The 19,901-nt window shown below is 39.7% G+C and overlaps 1 protein-coding gene across 7 annotated transcripts in view; it reads left to right on the top strand.

Annotated features, from left to right (window-relative positions):
- Positions 1 to 15,855, top strand: part of MSRB3 (methionine sulfoxide reductase B3) — an 80,737-nt gene extending 64,882 nt beyond the window's left edge. For 5 of the 7 annotated variants that reach the window (XM_088165638.1, XM_088165639.1, XM_088165640.1 and 2 more), the window contains 3 exons: positions 8,353 to 8,450; positions 11,709 to 11,806; positions 13,398 to 15,855. In XM_088165638.1, the coding sequence (XP_088021764.1) occupies positions 8,353 to 8,450; positions 11,709 to 11,806; positions 13,398 to 13,656 (455 nt within the window). In that variant the 3' untranslated portion in view covers positions 13,657 to 15,855. The remainder of the gene's footprint in view (positions 1 to 8,352; positions 8,451 to 11,708; positions 11,807 to 13,397) is intronic. The other 2 variants (XM_088165641.1, XM_014888579.2) reach the window with 1 other exon arrangement.
- The last annotated feature ends 4,046 nt before the right edge of the window (positions 15,856 to 19,901 follow it).

The following is a 19,901-nucleotide window of genomic DNA, read 5'->3' as shown; positions in this document are numbered from 1 at the left end:
TCAACTCCAAACAATCTAACCCTGAAAATCATTCATTTTTTTTATTCTTTTAGGATTTTATGTAGTGCCTGTAGCTATAGTGTTCAGCTTTATGTTGCAGTCTTAGGCAGAGGATAATGTAAAGTTACCCTGAGGCCTAGGGTGGCAGAAGTACCTCAAAAGTCTGCATAAAACTGTAGTGAGTAGATCTTGAACTCCCCATGAGAGGCAGGGCTACAAGGCTAGGTTCCTTGCAGGGCTTGATGAGCATGTAGTTCATGGTGAGATGTTCCTGCAGTGTGATAAAAATCCTGGTCTAGAAATGTTAACAATCTTAAGGACTAGCTTTGTGGATAAGCTGTAATATTAGGCAAAGAGGAGGGTTTTGCTCTCCATGGTGGCATGAGAAGGAGCCATACTCCCCCTTTCCATATTCTCCTGCAGAGTCTTGTCCTGTGGCCAAATGGCCCTTAGAGACCTGGTGGTTTGAAGCTCTGTCTTCACTCTGCTTTCAATGCTCTATTTCGTAAACCTTTGGCAGACATTGCCATCAGCTAACTGCTCCAGATTTTTGCCCCCATCCTGACAAGAGCTTTCCTTCATGGCCAAGAAAAATTATGTCTGGTTTTAGTTTGTGACCAAGTTCCCTCCTAGATGTTCCTAGACATCTCCTTTAATAAAGTAAACAGAAGAAAGGGAGTCTTTGTCTTTTTTTAATTGGTGTTTTGGGGGGTTTTGTTTGATTTAATTAGTGTAGTAACTCTTTCCCTTTTTCATAACTTTACAGTTGAGATGAGAACCTATTTGTCCAGCTGAAATGAGGAAGGTCCTAGTGCACTCAATACTGGAGGCACTAGTGAAGGAGGTTCATAAAAGGAATATAGCTGCAAAAGGAAGACGATACAGGCTTTTTTGGAATTAAAATTAGTTCAGTAATCTCTGTAGTTCCGGTTTTAAACATGTAGCTAGCTTCTGGCTGTTCTTTACAAACTTTATTTCTCAGACATGTATAACAATACTAAAAGGAAAATATTTCAACAAACAATTTGTGGATGTTCATTACTTGAAAGACACCATGACAAATTTTTCAAATATGTATTTCATCTGTGACTGCTGTTCATTTCAGTGCCAGATGTTGATTATTACAGGGTTGCATTTGCTGGGTTTTTTAAACTTTCTCTGTGAACATACTGCATTATAATTCCAATTTTATCAAATCACTTCCATCTAAGGCCTGCTAGCTCTATTGCTATCCTGATTTACTCATCCTCTATGAAATCTCTAGCTGTTTTAGTGAGTTGCACACATAACTCATTGGTATACAAATTTCAAGGTATTTTGCAATATATACATTTGTTTTATCAATACTACTTTTGGAGGGAAAACAAAAACAACTATTTGATGTTGAATACTTTGCACTGAGGTTTTTAGGTCAACAGTAAATTTTAGAAACTATTTCAGAGATTTCATGATGGCATTTTAAAATTATAGCTTAAGGTTACACTGCTTCACACAGTTCTGTTTGGCTCCTTTGATGCTGAAGATCTACAGCTGACTTATGTGTAAGATATATTTTTAAAAATATTAGCTGTGATTTAAAGTAACAAGAGACACTATTCAGATGGGGAGAGAAACCCCTCCTTTGGGAGGAAGTGTGTTAGGTTCAGTAGTTTTCTTGAACGTGAACCAAGAAAGAAACCATTAGTAACTCAACATTTGTCAGAAGATATGAGGAAGATCCCAGCTCCTGCCTACCTGTAGATTTTAGCAACAACTTGTACATTCGAGATGTAGAATATTACAGATGAAAACTCTAAATGAACCAGCTTGTATTTATCAGTATTTTAGACCACAGTGAACACAAAGGAAGCAGCTAGGGCAAGAGCAGTATTGTGATAGAGTTATTAATTGCTCAAGAGAGTAGGCCCCATGCTTTTATTGCTCAAGAGACATCGGGGGCACTCTTCTGGAAAATTCAGATGTCAAAGCAAATTGTAGACACTAAGTTTCAGATCTCCCTTAGCAATAATTTTAAACAAATATAACCTCCTCCCACTAACAAGGAGATAAATCTGGATTATATATGCTGTTTCATGGTCAGTTGTTTGAATGTTCAGAGTGCTGTAAAGGAAAAAACAAATACCACCTTTATTCATGGCTTTCACTTGTTTTTATTTCCCAAGTGAGAAACATAAAGGAAAAAAGAGATGGCGATTGTCTCATAAAAGCTGCTATTAGAAGTTCAGTTGTTTTGAAAAATTCCCTTTCCACACTGTTCTGCCAGTATGGTATTTGCCTGCTGCAATAGCCCAACTTTGCTGTTAGAGACAGATAGTATTAAAGAGAAGCCTTCTCTTTACTTTTTCTTCCAAAATTAAGTTTCATTTTGTATTTGTGTTGTTCTCTTCAACCCTTGCCTTTTGGCACAGTCTGCTGAAAAACAGTACTGTGTTGTCCTTCTTATATCTGGATGGTGCTGGAAAGGAATTTTTTTCCCGTTGGAATACATATCTAATGTAAAGCTGTTTGCTGGTGAACAAGAGTGTTTCAGTGCCTGATTCTGTTTCTAGCTACATTTGGGTAAATTACATGAACCTCCACAGAAAGGAGTGCTACTTGATGGTAAAATAATTGTAAGTAAGAATATTTGTTATTCATTCATCATTATGGAAATATTAAGAAAAATAACCCAGTATGTTCTGTGCTGGCCAAAAAAAACCCGTATATCTGTACAGGCATCCTACATAATATCAACATGTCACTTTGTAGTTCTACATTAAACTTTTATGTGAGAAGTTACAGCTGTGGATGCCTATGTCTTTCAGATTCTGTTTCAATAAACCTTTGAGAAAGAAAAAAGTGAAAGCCCTTCAGCTTTACAGCAGTTTCAAAGCAGAAGCTTTATTACCTTTTTTTTTCATTTTAATACACTTTATGTTTTTACACAGACATGGCTTCTTAGTGAAGATAAATAATGAGACTCTACCTTAAAAAGCCTTTGGGCTTTCATTAATCCACATTAGATTAAAAGGGAATCAGAATTCTAAAAATACAGCACATCAGAGAAACAAGGTATTTTTCAGGTCAAGGTCCTCTTTTCCAGCTGGTGCCATTTGGTAGTTCTAACATCTTCCATCTCCTCCTACTTCTCCATCTGTAAATAACTCACTGAAGTAAATACTTGGAATAATTACAGCAAAGAATGATAAAATGCAGGTTGAATTTAATCTCCTAGGGATCTAAAATGAAAAACAAGTATGGACATCACAGTTATTGAAAAACTGGAACTCTCCAGTAGGCAGGTGTATGAAATGGGAATTATGTCAGAGTATTACATGCTTTGGGATTGCAGTTGTACTGTTCAAAAAAATGTCAAAGGGCATATTAGTTAAGGATAGGGGGGGAAATAGTCTAGCAGGGTTGATTTTCAAAAGCAACCTGCCGTTTCACTTCTGCAAATAATTATAGACGCACATTCTAATGGTAACATGTCTAAGTGGTTGTATCCATCTACTAGGAAATTGGAGATCTAACTACAATAAAATGCGTGCAAACTTGCAAAACTAGAAGGAGGTTTGAAATGCTTCTAAAATTGATCAATCGATCAGCAGCTGGACTACTTTCCAAAAGCTTATGAGAACAAAATGTCTTTCTTTTTTTTGCATGTGGTCAATGTTGCCCCAGGAAAGAATCCTGTAGTAGCTCACAAGATAAGGGTCTTTAGAGCTTCCTAGATTAATGTGAAAGAAACAATCTACTCCTGTTGGGGTTTCATATATATATTAAGAATGCAAAACAGGGGCTAGACTATGGGCACACTGTTTGGACTTGCTGCCTTCCTCTGGCATTATAACTACTTTGGCATCTCAGTTTGACTGTTCAGTTTGTCAGCTGTCTAGGACTGCTGTGTGCTTGCAACTGTGTTGTCCTGCTACCCACCTTGTGCCAGCTGCCTATATAGATGCCTGCTGTGGGTGGCTTATTAGAAATACAGATTCAATCAGGTACCTGGAAAAGGAAGTCTGAAGGTGAGAAAGAAGAAGCCTCTTCTGTATGATTTGAAACCCTCTGCCTGGAGTGGCAAAAGTAGCATCCAGCATTGGTTACCAGACGGAATATTTCTCTTCCTCCCTGTCCTCCTGTGTTGCTGCCCAGGGCAGTACCAGGCAAGAAAGCATTATTTGACAAAGAGACATAAAGCACTGTCTCTTTTCCAGAATAGGAACCATTATAAAAAACAAAAAATTCCGTTTTGGTGAGGGCATGTAAAGTGAATTTTAGAAATGCTGCACAGCTTTTACAGAATATTTGGGGGGATGTCCTAGAAAAAGAAAGAATAGGATATGACTCTGTGTGTGACTCCCAGCAGCATCAAATCCTCTCTGTTACTCATGCAGGATGGAGTGGAAAAGATTTGTCAGAATGTTCAGTTTACACATGCTTTTCACTTAAATACTTGACAGAATTAAGTTTCATTGCTTTATTTAGTGTATTTTAGATCCAAGAAATGATAATTGCTGTATATTTGAAAAACTAGTCATCTCTGTGTCTTGCTTATTAACTTACCAGAAACTGGCCCTTAGGACACAGTGGCCTGACTTCCATGCAAAGGGTTGTTGAAGTGAACACAAACATCACAGACTCCTATTTTAAATCCTGTTTATATTGCCACTGTGATGCAAAGTGGCTGTGAATCTAAGAATGAACCCATTTAAAATGTCCATAACACAATAAAAACTGCTGGTGATTACTGTGTCATGCTGCCCCTCAAACTAAACTTTACATTCAAAGATAAATGTATTCACAAATCTTAGCTACTGTTCACACACAATGTGTGAATGTCATTTGAAGTTGTTCAGTCATCTGGGAAACTCCTCCCACCCTCATCTTCCCTCTTGCAATTACCCTTTGGCCTTTTCTTCCAGAGGCTATTTCTTCCTGACTGGTATATTTTACCATCCTTCAAAAGATGGCCCAGCTCCTGCTGCCCATCAGATATGGGCTAGACTTGGCAGAAGGCTATCACCCAAGGAGGGTTGAGTGTCAGAACCAGGGTTTGCAAAGGGTCTCCATGAGTGCTCAGCCTCTGCAGTGATAAGGGTTTCTGTTTTTCTCAGCTTAGCAGAAGCACAAGAGATCCAAAATGGTCATCTTCACCCCTATCCCTACAGGAGCATGCCCTTAACAAGTAGCCAGATAGCCTTCAAAAGTGGGCTGAAGATTTAATGCACAGCTTAGATTAGCCTAAAATGTAAAGGTAACCAAGCATTTTTCAGCCTTACAGCACGAAGGAGGCAGGAGTGGAGGGGCTGCAGCCAGGGAGACAAGTGAAGTGGCCTGGGGCCTGCAAAGTGGAGGCCACTGCTGGGCCATTTACCACTTATATAGAAAGAGAGTTTCAGGCTTCCTTTCTACACCACTGGGAGGTGCCTGATATGCAGGCAAGCAGCAGACTACTGTTGCTACAGCTTGTTCCTGGCAGTTTTTGAAGTACACAAAATGGTGTGAGAAAGCTTAGCAAACTATCAGATGGGTTTTCCACTCTACCTCAGGAGAGGAAATGAGACCCCAAAAGGGAATTGATTTTCTGGTCAGTCTGGCTCATCAACTCAATGAGCAATTCTCTCATCTTCCTCTCAAGGTCACCAGAATGACAGTGTGTCTCACTGTGCCCTTCAGGATCTTTTCTGTTCCAAGGTTTGCTCAGTTTTTAGTTAACCCTCAAAGAGTTAGTTGTTTGTCCTGGGAATGCTGGTGCCTGGCCTGCCATGTTACTCGAGAAGAGATGCCTTGGCAGGGAGTAAAAGTACACACTCTGGAGATCTGTTTCCTAGTCTGTCTCATGGGGACTATATGTGGAAGTGGTGGAGCCTTTGGAACACGTGTCACATGTAGCATGAACTGACGGTCTAATCTGAAGTCACTCCAGTTGGGTACAAAGACTACTTTAGGAGAATCTTGCCTGCTTATATAGGTTTCAGATAACTTCTTTTTTAGAAGTGCATGGAATGCATCCAAAGCAAATAATTTTTCTCTGGTGAATGGGGAGACCAAGAGGAGAAGTCCGGAGAGAGAAGTATGGATGGTCTGTCTTAATGTCAAAGCTGAAATAAACACATCTCCTCCAAACTCTTCTCACCAGATAATTTTCTCAGCAAGACACAGATTGCTTCAACCTCTGTGTTTCAGTCTTTGAAGCTTCCCTCTCATTGTTATAGTGAAGGAGGGATGGTTTTCTTTGAGAATTTCTGCAGCCCTGAAATTTGCCTTATCTAAAGGCTTTCACATGATCAGATAGTTGGTTGTTACAAAGACCTCTCTGAAACTCCTCTGCCATCACACAAGGGTAAACTGGTATGTCTGCTTTGCAAAATTATTAGATTAAAAAAAAAACAAAACAAAAAAGGCTTCATTAAAATATTCTGACTAGCTCTATGTGAGGCCTCAATTTTCATTACACAGAGGCCCAGCTAAGAAGATGACAAATGGTGTTGGAAAGAAGCCACCAATAAGTAAACATTAATTTTTCTGTCAACAGGATAACCCCTTTTACGAAACTTGTCATATGTTTACTCCTTTTCTGTTTGTGAAGGTAGTTGTTTGACAGCAACATTTTGCATGAGGGGAAGGATTTATAAATTGTTTTTTTACAGTTAACATTGCTGCATTGTTTTGAGCTCCTGTTCAGGGGGTTTGCTGTTTGCTCCTCGGCCTGCCTGCTATCTGTAACTCTTCAATTTGTAATAATTGGGGAGAGGGGGATGACTCTTCTTGTTTCCGCAGTAAGTTCTGGAATGGAAGCAATTATGGTGGTAGTAGGCACCTTGGGAGCATAGGACTTGTGACTTGCAGTGTCTTCAGGTAGCTTAGAAATGCTACTATATTTGTGTTCCGGAAAGGAAGAGAAACACATTTCTGAGCGTTTCTTTTTCTTAAAAAAATATGTCTGTTATGCTTATATCCTAATAAATCTTCTTCCATATTTAATAATCTAGGATACAACTGAAGAGATATGGATCTTTTTCCAGTTTATACATTTTCTCTACCTGCATTCAGAAAAGTTGATAGTTCCCACATCACTTTTTACTGTATAGAAAATTTTACTTGCTTTTCGTATGGAGAGCTGTATACATCCTTTATTCATCTGCATGCAGTGATTCACAGATGCTGCTGTGTTTCTTAATAGCATATTGTAAGTCATTTTACGAAATCATCAGTAGCAAATGCTCAACAAATATTAGGAGAAGAAACTAGGAAATTCTCTATTCTTGGGCATATGTGTAATACAGGCAGAGATCAAGAGCTGCCTCTGCGTTATATTTGGCAAGAGACTGAATGAGAAGGACAGATGGCTGGTGAGATTTCAGATGAGCACGGGTAGATGCTGGCATGACCTTAAGGCCTGTCAGGTGCTTAATGTGGGAACTCTGCTTCAGGAAATATAGCATTATGATGGCTTTTGAGGAGTGGCTGGAAATTTATTTTGTAATGGATATCTTCTGGATCACCACATAGACCTGCCTTGTTGTTTACCTGTGTTGTGGAGAGGGGAAGACTTAGTGTGGAATAGAGTGGAAGGTCATTATTTTGGTAAGTGGCCATTACTGGAAGGTCATGTACACATATCATGTACACATGCCTGACAATGATGTCAGGTCATGCAGCTCAGTGCTCAGCTATCAGCTGCTTCAAACATGTACAGTACTGAGTGCAGTTGTTTTATCCTGGATGCAGACTACATGCAGATCATCCACATAGGCATAGTTATGGTTCCACCTGTCCATGTCTGATCTGAAGCACTCATTACTGTTTTGACATGAGACACAATAATAATCATCTCACTGCCTCTAATGTGTGATGGTTCAGTGTCTGAACACATCCTTTTGGGTTTTCCTTGGTGAAGGCAAAACTTAAGGCATGTTTTGGGGCTCTAAACTGCAATTTCCCAATTCATTTTTTAAGTACCTTTATATTGCAAAAGCATTTGTGTCCCAGAAAGCCTAGCTGTTTATATTCAGGATGGAATTTGTGGGGTTTTTTTAACTGGTGGTTAAAGCTGAATTGGCTTATCTGGAACCTTTGTCGCCGAGCTAAACTGCTATCACTGCTTGTAGGAGAATGCAGGAATCCCTGTAGAGATGGACGTTTCACGGCTAGTGGCAGCTTACTCATTTCCAGTAAACAACGGTACCTGGAGGGGGAAAGTTTTCCAAAGTACCTAAGTGATTTAGGATATAAAAATCTCCATTTCATTATTTCCATGCTCTGGAGTGAGATAAACATTTTTCAAAGTGTGATTCTGTCCTGCTTTTTGCAATGCTATCTGCCACAAAGACACCCTCTTTTTCTACCTATCTTGTTCCTCTTTTCCAGGTTGGCCTTCCTTTTATGATGTGATCAGTCCTGATGCAATTAACTTCAACGATGATTTTTCCTATGGGATGCATCGGATTGAAATATCCTGCAGTCAGGTTAGTTTATAGCACAGACAGACTGTTCCGATGGCAAAGGCTGCAAAAACCATTACAGTGTGCTGTACTTTCCTTGAGTTTTGCAAACCTTTCAGTTCTATTAAATAGTAATAATTGTGAGAGAGCACAGTGGGTTGTAGGTATAAAAGCTGGGTGGAATGAGCTGAAGGCACAAAGGGATTGTTGGAATGCACGTTGTTGTCTCGTGAGATTTAACAGAGCAGATGTAAATGGTTGGACTTAGTGCTGAGTTTACAAAAAATAGTCTTCCTGAAGAAGGTCCCTTCAAAGGAGCTCTTGAGTCTGAGCCTGTCTGACTGATTCCACATGTGAGCAATTGAGAGAAGTCGAAAGCAGTGGAGCAACTGTGTGTGTGCTGATTCCATCACTCTACATTATTATGCATCCATGCTAACTCATTCTTAACACTAATTTCCAGCACAGTCCTAATGGCTGCCTCAAATATTCCCATCTGCCATAATAATGAAGCCAGTACTCATTCAAAACATGCTCAAATTTTCCGTTATCTGTCTTGTTCTACTTTCTCTCATCCTTTGTGCTGCCCTCCTTTCTGTGAAGGGAATGGCGTAATTATTACTTAGCAAAGGGAGAAGCTGCTGCATTGGTGTTCAGCAGCTGTAGCCAGCAGCTTGCAGTCCTCTAACTCCACATTCTCAAACTCCTCCTAAGAGAAGCAGCAGCTTTGTTTGGGCAGTGCTAATTTGCTGTTCTTCCGGCATTGTTGGGGAGATAACTGATTTTATCCCTGACAATATACACCCTTACTAGTTCTCATTATATAAGGCTCAGAGTGAGTTGAGAAACTTCTCAAGAGTATCCATTAACTTCAGCCTGTGTAGAGCATTTGGCCCAATACGTTAATGACTAAATTAGCGTGTCTGCTAGTTTGTCATGTGTACTACATAATTCTGAAGTTTTTACATGGATGATATGCTGCAGAAGATCCATTCAACACTTTGTGGGAATATTCATTTCCCTAAATTCATTAGCAAGGTAGCAATGAGACTGCAGATTGGGAAGATCATGCTTCACCAGTGGTTACTGGCATAATCAAAAATGCAGTCCAGTCTCTTTAGCTCTGCTTAGTAGGCCTGAATAGTGCTAAAATCTGCTTGCTGCCAACCTGCTGAGCCTGTATCTGCTGACACACTTCAGGAGATGGCCAGAGCTCCTGGAAAAGTCCAAGGAAGCCTGTGGTCAGGCCAAGGAATCTGGGAATGTCATTTACCTGTTACCAAACAAAATAATGTTAGCAGATCCGAGACCAGCAATATTAGCAGCAGTCACATGCAGACACCATAAAATCAAAGCAAAACTAAAATCTGAATTTGAAGGAAAAAATATGACCACGGTTGCTGTATAATCCAATAGCAACTTCTTACCAGCTCTTCCAACTTCCTGGAGCAATAACTCCACAGATGATCAAGTCACACAAGAAAATAGCTTGAGGAGTGGTGAGCATCTTTGCAGCCAGTGCTCAGCACAGCTAATACTTTTCCATTGTGTATCTATCCCTGGAGTGTGAATCACACATGCAGCTGCAAAAAAATGCAGTTTTACTGCAACTTGCAAAGCAGTGGGATTGATATGACAGACCTTGATAGAACCAAAGGGAAATACCATTTCCCCCACCCAAAACCTTATTAATCCTTTGCAGATGAAGTAGTTGATTTTTCTTTAAAAATCCTTCCCACCTGTCTGAGAGAATAAGAGAAATCTTTTTTAAATGTTCTTCATTATAGAAAGCAAACACAAAGGAAAAATCACTGTATTATTAATCAAATACATCAATGGGGTTATCCTAGAAATAATTTTCACAGTTTTTAGAACACACCCTGGGTGTATTTAAAATGTCAGTCATTAGTGACAGGTAGAAGTTAATACAAATGCAGTTGAGGAATACTGTAAAACTGGTTGCATCTCTTTTTTTTTTCTCTGTCCTGTTCAAGAGTCCTTTTCCCTGTGGTTTCCCTACCTACTAGATTTACCTGTACAAATCAGTAAAGTTCCGTAGTCACAAGAATAGTGTTTGCCCACCAATAGCTTGCACTCTCAATTGCAGCAACTGTCTGCAAGCTGCTTTCCATGCCTTCCAGCAGCATATTAGAAACAGGAGGCTTGGGAGATCCAAGCATACTGGCAGTTAGCAGTGACCCCCCTCTTTCCTGCTCCCAAGCACATACTTGGAGTGCTTTAACCATTTCACTGTCCCATTTAATTCTGCCAAATATATTTATGTGCAAGGCTGCAACAGATAATTGTTTCTTTTTCAGAAGCTCTGCAGGCATGTATATATGTTCTAGAAAAATGGTCAGCACCTGTTATGTGTGGGGAGGACAGTAAAGTCAATTCATCCTTTTTACTCTCAGCTGAGTGCAAGTTTCTTATATTGTGATACAAAGGACTGAAATACATTTCTGTTTAGGGCAGATGAGTTATAGAGTCCTCTGTACAGACAATCGCCACATAAATTTTTGGTGAGGGGTAATCTCAAAAGTTAACAAATTTTGCAATTCTGGAGTGATTCTGCCATCACAAAAAAGTGTAATGAGACTACCTTGGACTCTCACACAGCTTCTCAGGTTTTGTGAGGAAAACCTTTTTGATAGATAGTCTTTGTAGTCTGTGTGTGAATATATTACTTCTACAGACCATTTCTCTCTGCAGTTTCTCTTGTTCTATTTCTGTCCAGTAGAGATGGAATTATTTATCTTTTGTTAAATGTTAGTCTGGAAAAGATCTGTTTAACACTTCCAGCCAGGAGGTTTTGAAGCACTCTTAATTAAGATGAGATGATTTAATTAGGGTGCTGAGCATTTAGAAAATTACTTTTTCTGGACACTTACTTCCCCCCCCCCCCCCCCCCAAAGTTATGGTTATAGTCAGGTGAAATGCTTCATTGTTAGATACCTCACTTTCAGAAGCAGCTCAGGTTTTTTGCACACACTAACCTAAAAAAGGCCTCTAATATAAAGGAAAATGATAAAAAGAATAAGCAGTGGATAATGGAGGAAAGGATGGCAAGACAGCAGTCTTTCAGGAACACTTAAAGCTTAGTTTTCTCTATGTCCCATTCAACTTCCTTTTACTTATTTCCCATATTTTATCTTCCTTCCTTACAAGGCTGAGCAACTGCTGCTTAACCCAGTCATGCATCCCATTTTCCATTGCCTGTAGGAGCTCATTCTGCTGATACCATGGGCTAGAAGCCCTCAGTCGTTATTGTGATCCTTGCAGGACTGCCATGGCTGTCTCAGTGACACTTCTTCAGGAGCAGGGAGCCTACTGTGGGATGTGGAATGTGGAATGTGTCTGCATGTTGGTGCAACCAAGAGGTGGGAGCACTGAAGATTTGTATGTCTACTTGCCCTGCTCCTGAAGGCAGTGAAGATTATTGTTTCAGCTATCATTAAATGAGCTGAGTTTCTGTCCCATCTAGCTGGTGTAAGAGTCTCCCCTAGTCTATTGAGAAAGTTTAACCTGGAGGTGAGACTATACCTGCTTCTACAGACTTTTTCCTGCTGCTTTGGTGAATTAAAGGCCATAATAGCAGGAGAACATTAGCAACACATTAACTGCAGGGTAGACATTTGCCATCACTAATTCATTCAGAGTTTGGAATAATCACTATTACCTCTATGTGTTTGGAATACTATGAATTAATTAAATGTTAAGAATAATTTGCAGTCTTTAATTTTTGCTGTCTGACTGTGAGCCCACGAGCAGGTCTGTGATCTCAATTACATCATTCCACCTCTTACTGAGATCTGCTATTGACTTGAAAAGCCAAGGCTCTTTGGTAAAGCAGCATGACATTCCTGTTCAAGATAAATATTTCTCCAGTGCAAGGTTTTATTTTTCTGCTTCTCATGGCAGGCTGTAAAAATGAACTTGCAGAATTCAATTGACTAATTACAAGAAGTTCTTATTATCCAGATGAATCATCAGCCATAATGTGCAGTGATAGTAATCTTAATTTTTGAATAAGGATCATCAGGGTTAGCTTCTTCAAAATACTGTACTTGTAAAGCAGTCCTTGTAAAGCAAAGAACCTTTCTTACAGCCAAGGATCAGTCATGTTCACCCTGAATAGCACTGCAAGTATTTGAATTTGATTCATACAGAGCAAAAGTGACAACAGACTGTTTGTACTTTCATATTTCTTACAAAAAGCAAAATTCAACATAATTTATTATTACTGCCAGGCAAAGATTATGAATTAAGAAATATTTTACATATCTGCACTGCAGGTCTTTTTCTGTACCTATCTTGTATATACTATAGAAATAATTATGAGGTGAGTAGGCTGAGCTCCATCCCCTCCAGGGACAAGAAGTTCACCCAGAAGGACCTTGATGCTCAGAAGAGTGTCAGGCTATAAGAAAAGAGAAAAAAAAAGAAAAAAGAAGTGTGAGAGCACACTCCAAAGAATATCTTTAGTGCTTTAGGTCCTTGCCAGGATCACCAAAGGGTTTAATGGTTTTTTGCCAAAGGGTGTAGCAAATGGTTGCAGACTGAGGAGAGCCCAAAGCTGAGGCTGTCCTTTTCTTACACAGATATCCCTACAGCAGTAAGTGAAACGTGGGCAGTGCTATCCTCACCACCATGTTTTTAGCTGTGCTCCCGCCATGAAATCATTACAGAAATATGCAGCTCCTCAGAGATGGTGGTCCAACCAAGCAAACACAGTGGTATGACAGGAAACACCCAGGAAATTTGGGCTTGGAGTCTTACACCTGTGGTATTTCAGAAGATCATCTTCCTGGATCACTCCTGCAAATAAATGTAGATTGTAAATCCCACTTGAAAGGGCAATGTAGGCACCAATGTGCTTCCTTGGAAGCAGCTGCTAGTCATTGCTTAACACTGCAGTGATGCCATGAGCAGCACAGAGACACAGTGATACTCTATTGTGTTTTGTTTCAGTGTGGTGCTCACCTGGGGCATATTTTTGATGATGGACCTCGCCCAACTGGCAAACGGTACTGCACAAACTCTGCTTCATTGTCTTTCAAGCCAGCAGACAAGAACAATGCTGGAGAAGGCAGCGGTAATGCCAGTCCTGCCCAAACAGGCAAAGCTGAGCTGTAGGATGAAGCAAAGCCTGCAGAAAACTGCATTGATCCCACACAGCTTACAAGGAATGTTTTCTAGTTTTCAAGTTGTCTGCTCTCTTATATCCTAAGAATGTTCAAATGTATGAAAGCATTTTGCACCATTCTTCTTCCTCCTCACCTTTTCAGAACTGAGGCCTTGCCTACCAGTGCATTTACTGTATAATTGGATTGCAAAATTTATTGACTGAGTCCACAGGTTTTCTTTTTTCTTCTTTTCTTTGAGATTGTATTGGGGAATCTTTAAATAGAGAGGCTTTGACATTATTTGTTATTAGTTTTTTCTTAATACTGTATTACTCTAGGTTTACACACTTCGTTTTTGCGTGGGAAATGGGACTTGTGTTTATCTCCAGTCTGTAGGAAACTTCTGGGCATAAGAAAATCCTGAATTCCTAGCAATCTCTGCTTTGTTCTGACTTGTGAGGCATGCAGCCTTTTTGGTTGATATATGTGTTCAACCACCTCCCAGCATCAGCCGCACCTTGCAAAAACTTGTAGTTATGGCTGTTCCTTCCCAACTGAAAGAGATGGATGAGATGTTGAAACCATCTTTGGCTAATTTACTGCCAAAATTTCAAGGGTGTGGTTGAGAGGATGCAAACATTGTCTCAGCATCTGTGTTTCCCCTTTGTTTGGTATTTAAATCAAGGTTTTAACTAGTAAGGCTCACTTTTGCAGGCTGCTAATGAAGCTTTGTCTGTTTACCAACAAGTGCGAGGCCTGTTTAACAAGTGTAATGCAAATCTGAATTAAAGTTGAAATCTGCAGGGGGTAATTATATGGGCAAGTGCAGAGATAAACTTGCAAAGTGAAGTAGATGAAGGATGACACTAGGCTCTTTATCTCGTCGGTTGCTACAAAGATTCAGAAACATGAGAAACATTCAGAAACAGAGAGAAGTTTAGGAATGAATGCAGTAGAAAGAGGGAGATTAGCTGGTCTGGATGCATACTGCATACAAGATCCAAGAACTTGTGCAAATTATTGTAGGACGTGAGTGACAGTGTTGGTATTAGAAATCAATTTGAAAAAAAGCCTGTGACGGTTCCAGAAATTTTCATGCAGCAAAATTCACTGTCCCATACGATGTTTTTCACAGCTGCTTTTTGATTTTGTTGAATAACACTTAGAATTGTGCATAATACGGTTCTTTAAGCTATACTGTGCAGTATTTGCTAACACCACTTTGCCTTTAAACACTGAGAGACTTAATGAATACAATATTTACTTCTACTAGCAAACTTGGTGATTAACATGTTTGGATCCAATTTTATTTTTAGTAGGAACAAAGCAACCACTGATTTTTATGGAAGCAGGACTGAGTTTTTATGTCAGTGATAATAAACATATTATCTAAAGTTTAAACATCCTCCAGTTAAAATACAGCTACTGTGAAAGCATATGGAATGGTCATAATTGCCTTTTTTTACGCAACATTAGAAAGACATGAAAAAACATTAAAAAGGCAACATCTATAAAAATGTGGTACATATATGTGGTTTAATTCCAGATTGCTGTTCGATTTAAGTATTATCAAATTTCAGTATATTCCTGCTTTAGGTTAAAGAAATATATTACTTAAGCTTCAGAACACAGTAATGTATGCTGTCGTACAGGAGATTTATTTTTGCAGGATATGGAATGCAATGAAATGAATCAATATGGTGATGTGTATGTGATCTCTGGGAGTTAGATCATTTAATATAGGAAATGCATTGTTCTCATGCAAGCTATGCCACAGCGGCGAGCAAGGTAAGACAGATTTCCTTTTATTGCTCTTAGAAGATGCTAGTAAGGGCTAGTATTGAACCCTCCAAATTTGGTTGAGTCTGGTGGTGGTCATGAGAGAGGAAACTTTGGAGCTGAGCACAATGTATAGAATAATAGAATACTCCTGTATGTTTAAATTTTGCACTGTCTAGATGCTTGTAAAAACTGAATGCAAACTGTGTAGAAATGGCAAACTATATTTTCTAGTATCTCTATTTTACTCAGATGTTTAAATAAGATACTTTAAAAATCATGTAAGTCACACATTATTTATATATACTATATATATATATATAAAATTGCACGGTTTTTATATATATATGTACACACACATATATTATTTGAATATAATTTTAGCCTTCTGTACCTTTTTAATAACTAAAATCTTTCCATTAGAGGGTTCAATACTTTTAAAAAATCAAATATACATTTTTCAAGTCAAATTTGTTTTCATATATTTGCTGTACACAAATATAAAATAAATTTCTTTATAAATACTTTTGTTCTGCTTCCTTGTTAATCTGTTTTTATGTTACATTTCTGCATCCTTTGCTGCAAGATGTCTTAGGGAACTGCTTTTATTTTGCTTTCCCCTAACTTACTGTGAATATTATAGTGCCTTATCTCCAGCAGGTTTCTGGCAGGAACACAGCACTGCAGGGTACCAAGTGTTGTTGCATCTACCAGCTGTCAAGAGACTATCACAGCCAGTCCTCAGCAAAGCAAAGAAATATTTAGAGAAAGGCTCAGCTCTAACTTAGCAGAAGTTTTAGCCTCTTCCGAAAGATTCAGTGTGGGATGTGGTAAGTTGCAGGCGAGCATGTCATAGCAGCCCTGCAGTGCCCAGGCTCCATCTGCAATGGAGAAATGTAGCTGGCCAGTTGGTTTCTGCCAAAGTTTCATCTCCAAGGATGCAGGTTTAGAGTACTGCACAGGCATCAGGTTATTGGCGCTTGCTAAATCAGCCCTGCAGGGGGTTTTAAAAAATACGTTTAAGGGAGGGGTAGGAATTGCAGGCTGTTTTTAAACTGGCTTCGATGCTTATGTTTGTGGGAACCAGAGAGTTACATCAAAATTAAATCCCTTGCTAATCGTTCTCAAACATTTCCAAGTGTTTAGATGATACACTGCACACTTGTTTACAAGTTTAGTATGATCCCTGTTAGTCCAAAAATTAATCCCTTGGGACTCTGTGTCCCACCTATCCACTGTAATTCCCCCTCAAATCTGTAGTAGTTTGATACTTCTTAAATGAGGTACTAACTTGTACCCACTAAAAAGAGATGCAGAGCTGGATGCCCCGTGGTGGCTTTGCCCTGTGCTCCCAGCACAACCCCACCAGTCTGTCAGCACCCAGAGGTGCTGTGCTAAGGCAGATCTTCATAGGCATTCAGTCCTTTTGCTGGTGCTGCTCTGGCAGCAGACATGGGGGATGGCTCTAGGCTCCAGTCTAGCTCAAGGCAGGCTGTGTCTTGCAGTGCATGGCATGCAATTTTTCTTAACACACGTGTACCTCACCACTTCAAAACCAGAGAAATTTCTAGTAAGAGACACTCTCCCAGCTGCTCCTGGTGTTTCCCAGGGTGCCCCAGCCACAGGGTGGGAGAAGCAGTGGTGGCAGGATCAGCCGCATGAGGCCAGTTAACCATCTGCTTTGAGGTTCTCCTATTGTTGTAGCTTTATTCCTTCCATATAGAAAAGGCACTTGAATCATAAGCCTTTTTCACAAGTTCTATCAGGTCTCATACACTAAAACAAAACCCCAATGTGTGGATATGAAGTACTTAAAACCGAGGCCTTACCACAGTGACTACAGCTTGTAAATAAGACATCATATGTCAGGGTTTCTGTTGGGGTGGCAGCAAAGAATGCATTGTCCCAAACATGATGCCGAGGAATGGATGCGAATGTTGGTACTCAATTGTACTGAATGGTCTCAATCTTATTTCAGTTAACCACGTTTTGCAGTCCATTTACCCAATCGAATTTCTGTTAGACCTTCTCTAACAGAATTTGTGATACGTATTCATTTTTTCTTATTGTTCATCCTGTTACCAAATGTCTGTGGTTAATGCCACTGCATAGCCAGCAGTCATTTTGTCCTTTACCCAGGGTCTGGGAGAGAATGGGAAATACACAACATAGGCTATTTTCTGACCCTTACTCAGCATTTCAAAATCATTCTCTCTCTTCTCCTATTCCTGAAGGAATTTAGGGATGAAAACAAAACAGATGTTTGCACTTTCTGCATTACAATGAATGTGTTCTATATCCACTTGTTTATAGAATGAATGGCAGAGTATTCAATGGCACCAGAAGCAAATTTGTCAGCTTTGAACTTCAGTACGACAAAATGTTGCTTAGCACATAGGGAAAGTGGACTAATACTTCTTGTTTTATTGACTATTAAAATGAGGCCACCTACAGGTCCCACAATAAACCTGCAAAAATATCTAATCCTGCATGTGTGAAGATCTGAATTCCAGTCTGGCTTGCTCCCACTTTGTTGTAAAGAGAAGTCATACACCACAAGGCCTGGCTAGGCTTTTCAGATTAAAGTCATGACAGCAGCCAACAGCTGTCTTCCTTTTACACTCACTTAAAAAAAACCAAAAACAAAGGTGAGATAATACTTGCAAACATGCTTCAGTGAAATCGCTGGAATAGACAAACCCCAAGCAGTGTCAGCAAGTGACACTCTGAAATCTCTGTATACAGGCTACCAGTGCACTAAACGAAAAGGTCTCCATTATGTCCACGTATTTTTGGGATTGAGACTCACTTGAGCAGCCCAAATTAAGCAGGAAAAATACAGAAACTTTCCCCAAAGATCTCCTAGGACTTGTAGCCAGTCTTCTCAGACATTTTGCTTAGCCAATATAGCCAGCAGGAAAGAGAAACGGTTCCAGAAAAGAAAAGACAACAGGCTTCCATTTTCAAAGTCCTGTTTTACTCCTGTTAGACAGCTTGCAAACAGTTAAGACATTTCACTCTGCAGATGTCTTAGCCAGTGCACTCTCAGTCCTTGCTCTCTGTAGTGTTCCAGACAATGGCACATTATTCTTTTCTTTTCACGGTGGAATAAAAACTGTCTAAACTGTGGCTGCACCTTGTCTTAGACCTTATACTTCTCACTTTTTGTATGCCCAAGTGAAAGGAGTATCTGTTCCCCAAAATACAAACAATTGTCTTGTTGGCAGTGTAAGAACCATGACAAGTTGTATGTGCCCACCTGCTGGGAAAAGTAGCAGTTCTTTGGAAAAGCAAATAAAATACATCTTTGTTGGCCTCTTAAAGAGGACAAGTTGATTTCGTGTGTGGGCTAGTTAATGTTCATGTTTTTCCAGGCTGCCCTAAAGCCCTTGTCCTTACATTTCCAGTATTGTCTCGTCTAGCTTACTTTATTATTGTGTGTTTCATAGAAACACAAACATCTGGAGAACATCCTCAGGTATAACTGCAGGGCAGTGCAGAAAATATCTGGTGTGATATGAAACAGCTTCTTCTTCCCATGAAAGTACACCTCTGGGACTGGGAAATTTCAAAGGTCCATAATGGTGTGGAGATACTTTCACCACCAGAACTCCACATTTGCTGTAGGTCTGCAACAGCCAGAATCGCTGGTGATTTCTTAGCTGCTCACTGGTTTTTTTCTTGGTGAAATTAGTTGGTGTTGGGACTAGTTTACAGAAAACACTGTGGCAACGATGCTACAACTGGAGAGGAGATTGAATTCCTTGCTGTCAGAACAGTTGGTTTCCATCTAGAGGTCAGGCAGGAGATGGAAGGTACATGGAGGATGGGAAAATGGAAAGAGGAACTTGCATTTTGCCCCATGCTGTTTGCACCTCTGATTTACCTTAATCTGCATGGATTTCCCTCATGGCTCTGTTAAGATCACATTTAACTCAGGACAATTAAAATAACACAGACTTGTGAAACACTGTAAAAATAGGTCCTAATTCTTAATGTCATTCTGGTATGTGTCTAACATCACTGACTTTAGTGAAACAAACCTTCTATAAGTCTGAAGTGATAGAAAGAACTGCTCGGAAAGGTTTCTCAACATACTTGAGATAAAATATTTTCAAGAATCCTTAAAATCTTTGACAGGAAGACAAGGCCTTTGGACAATCCTATTCCCTGAAGTAACTAGTACATATAAGTCCTAAAAGCCATGGACCATATTTTCCAAAGAGAGGTCTGTACCACCAAAGCCCAGCACTGCTGACACTTCAGTAAGCCAGTGCCCTGGCTGCCTCTCTGCATGCACTCCCATGGCTGTTTTCATGCCTTCCTTTACATGCTGCAGAAGGCAGTTGCAATCACAGTATTTTCACACACTTTTACTGCTTGAGCCCTGTCATACTGGATCTTGAGAAAGGTGATCATTTTATCTTTTTCCTAGTTTGAACAATTTCTAGGGAAGAAAATCCAAACAGTTTTTTTTTCCCCCCCAAAGCTGAGAAAATTCCAAACAGTATCTGGAATTTGTTGTGTTTATGTTGTCAACTTCAGCTTTGTGGGTTACCACCAGTCCCAG

The sequence above is a fragment of the Sturnus vulgaris genome, chromosome 5, assembly GCF_052056855.1.
Source record: "Sturnus vulgaris isolate bStuVul1 chromosome 5, bStuVul1.hap1, whole genome shotgun sequence".
Taxonomy (NCBI): domain Eukaryota; kingdom Metazoa; phylum Chordata; class Aves; order Passeriformes; family Sturnidae; genus Sturnus; species Sturnus vulgaris.
This window is presented reverse-complemented; position numbering and strand designations above follow the sequence as displayed.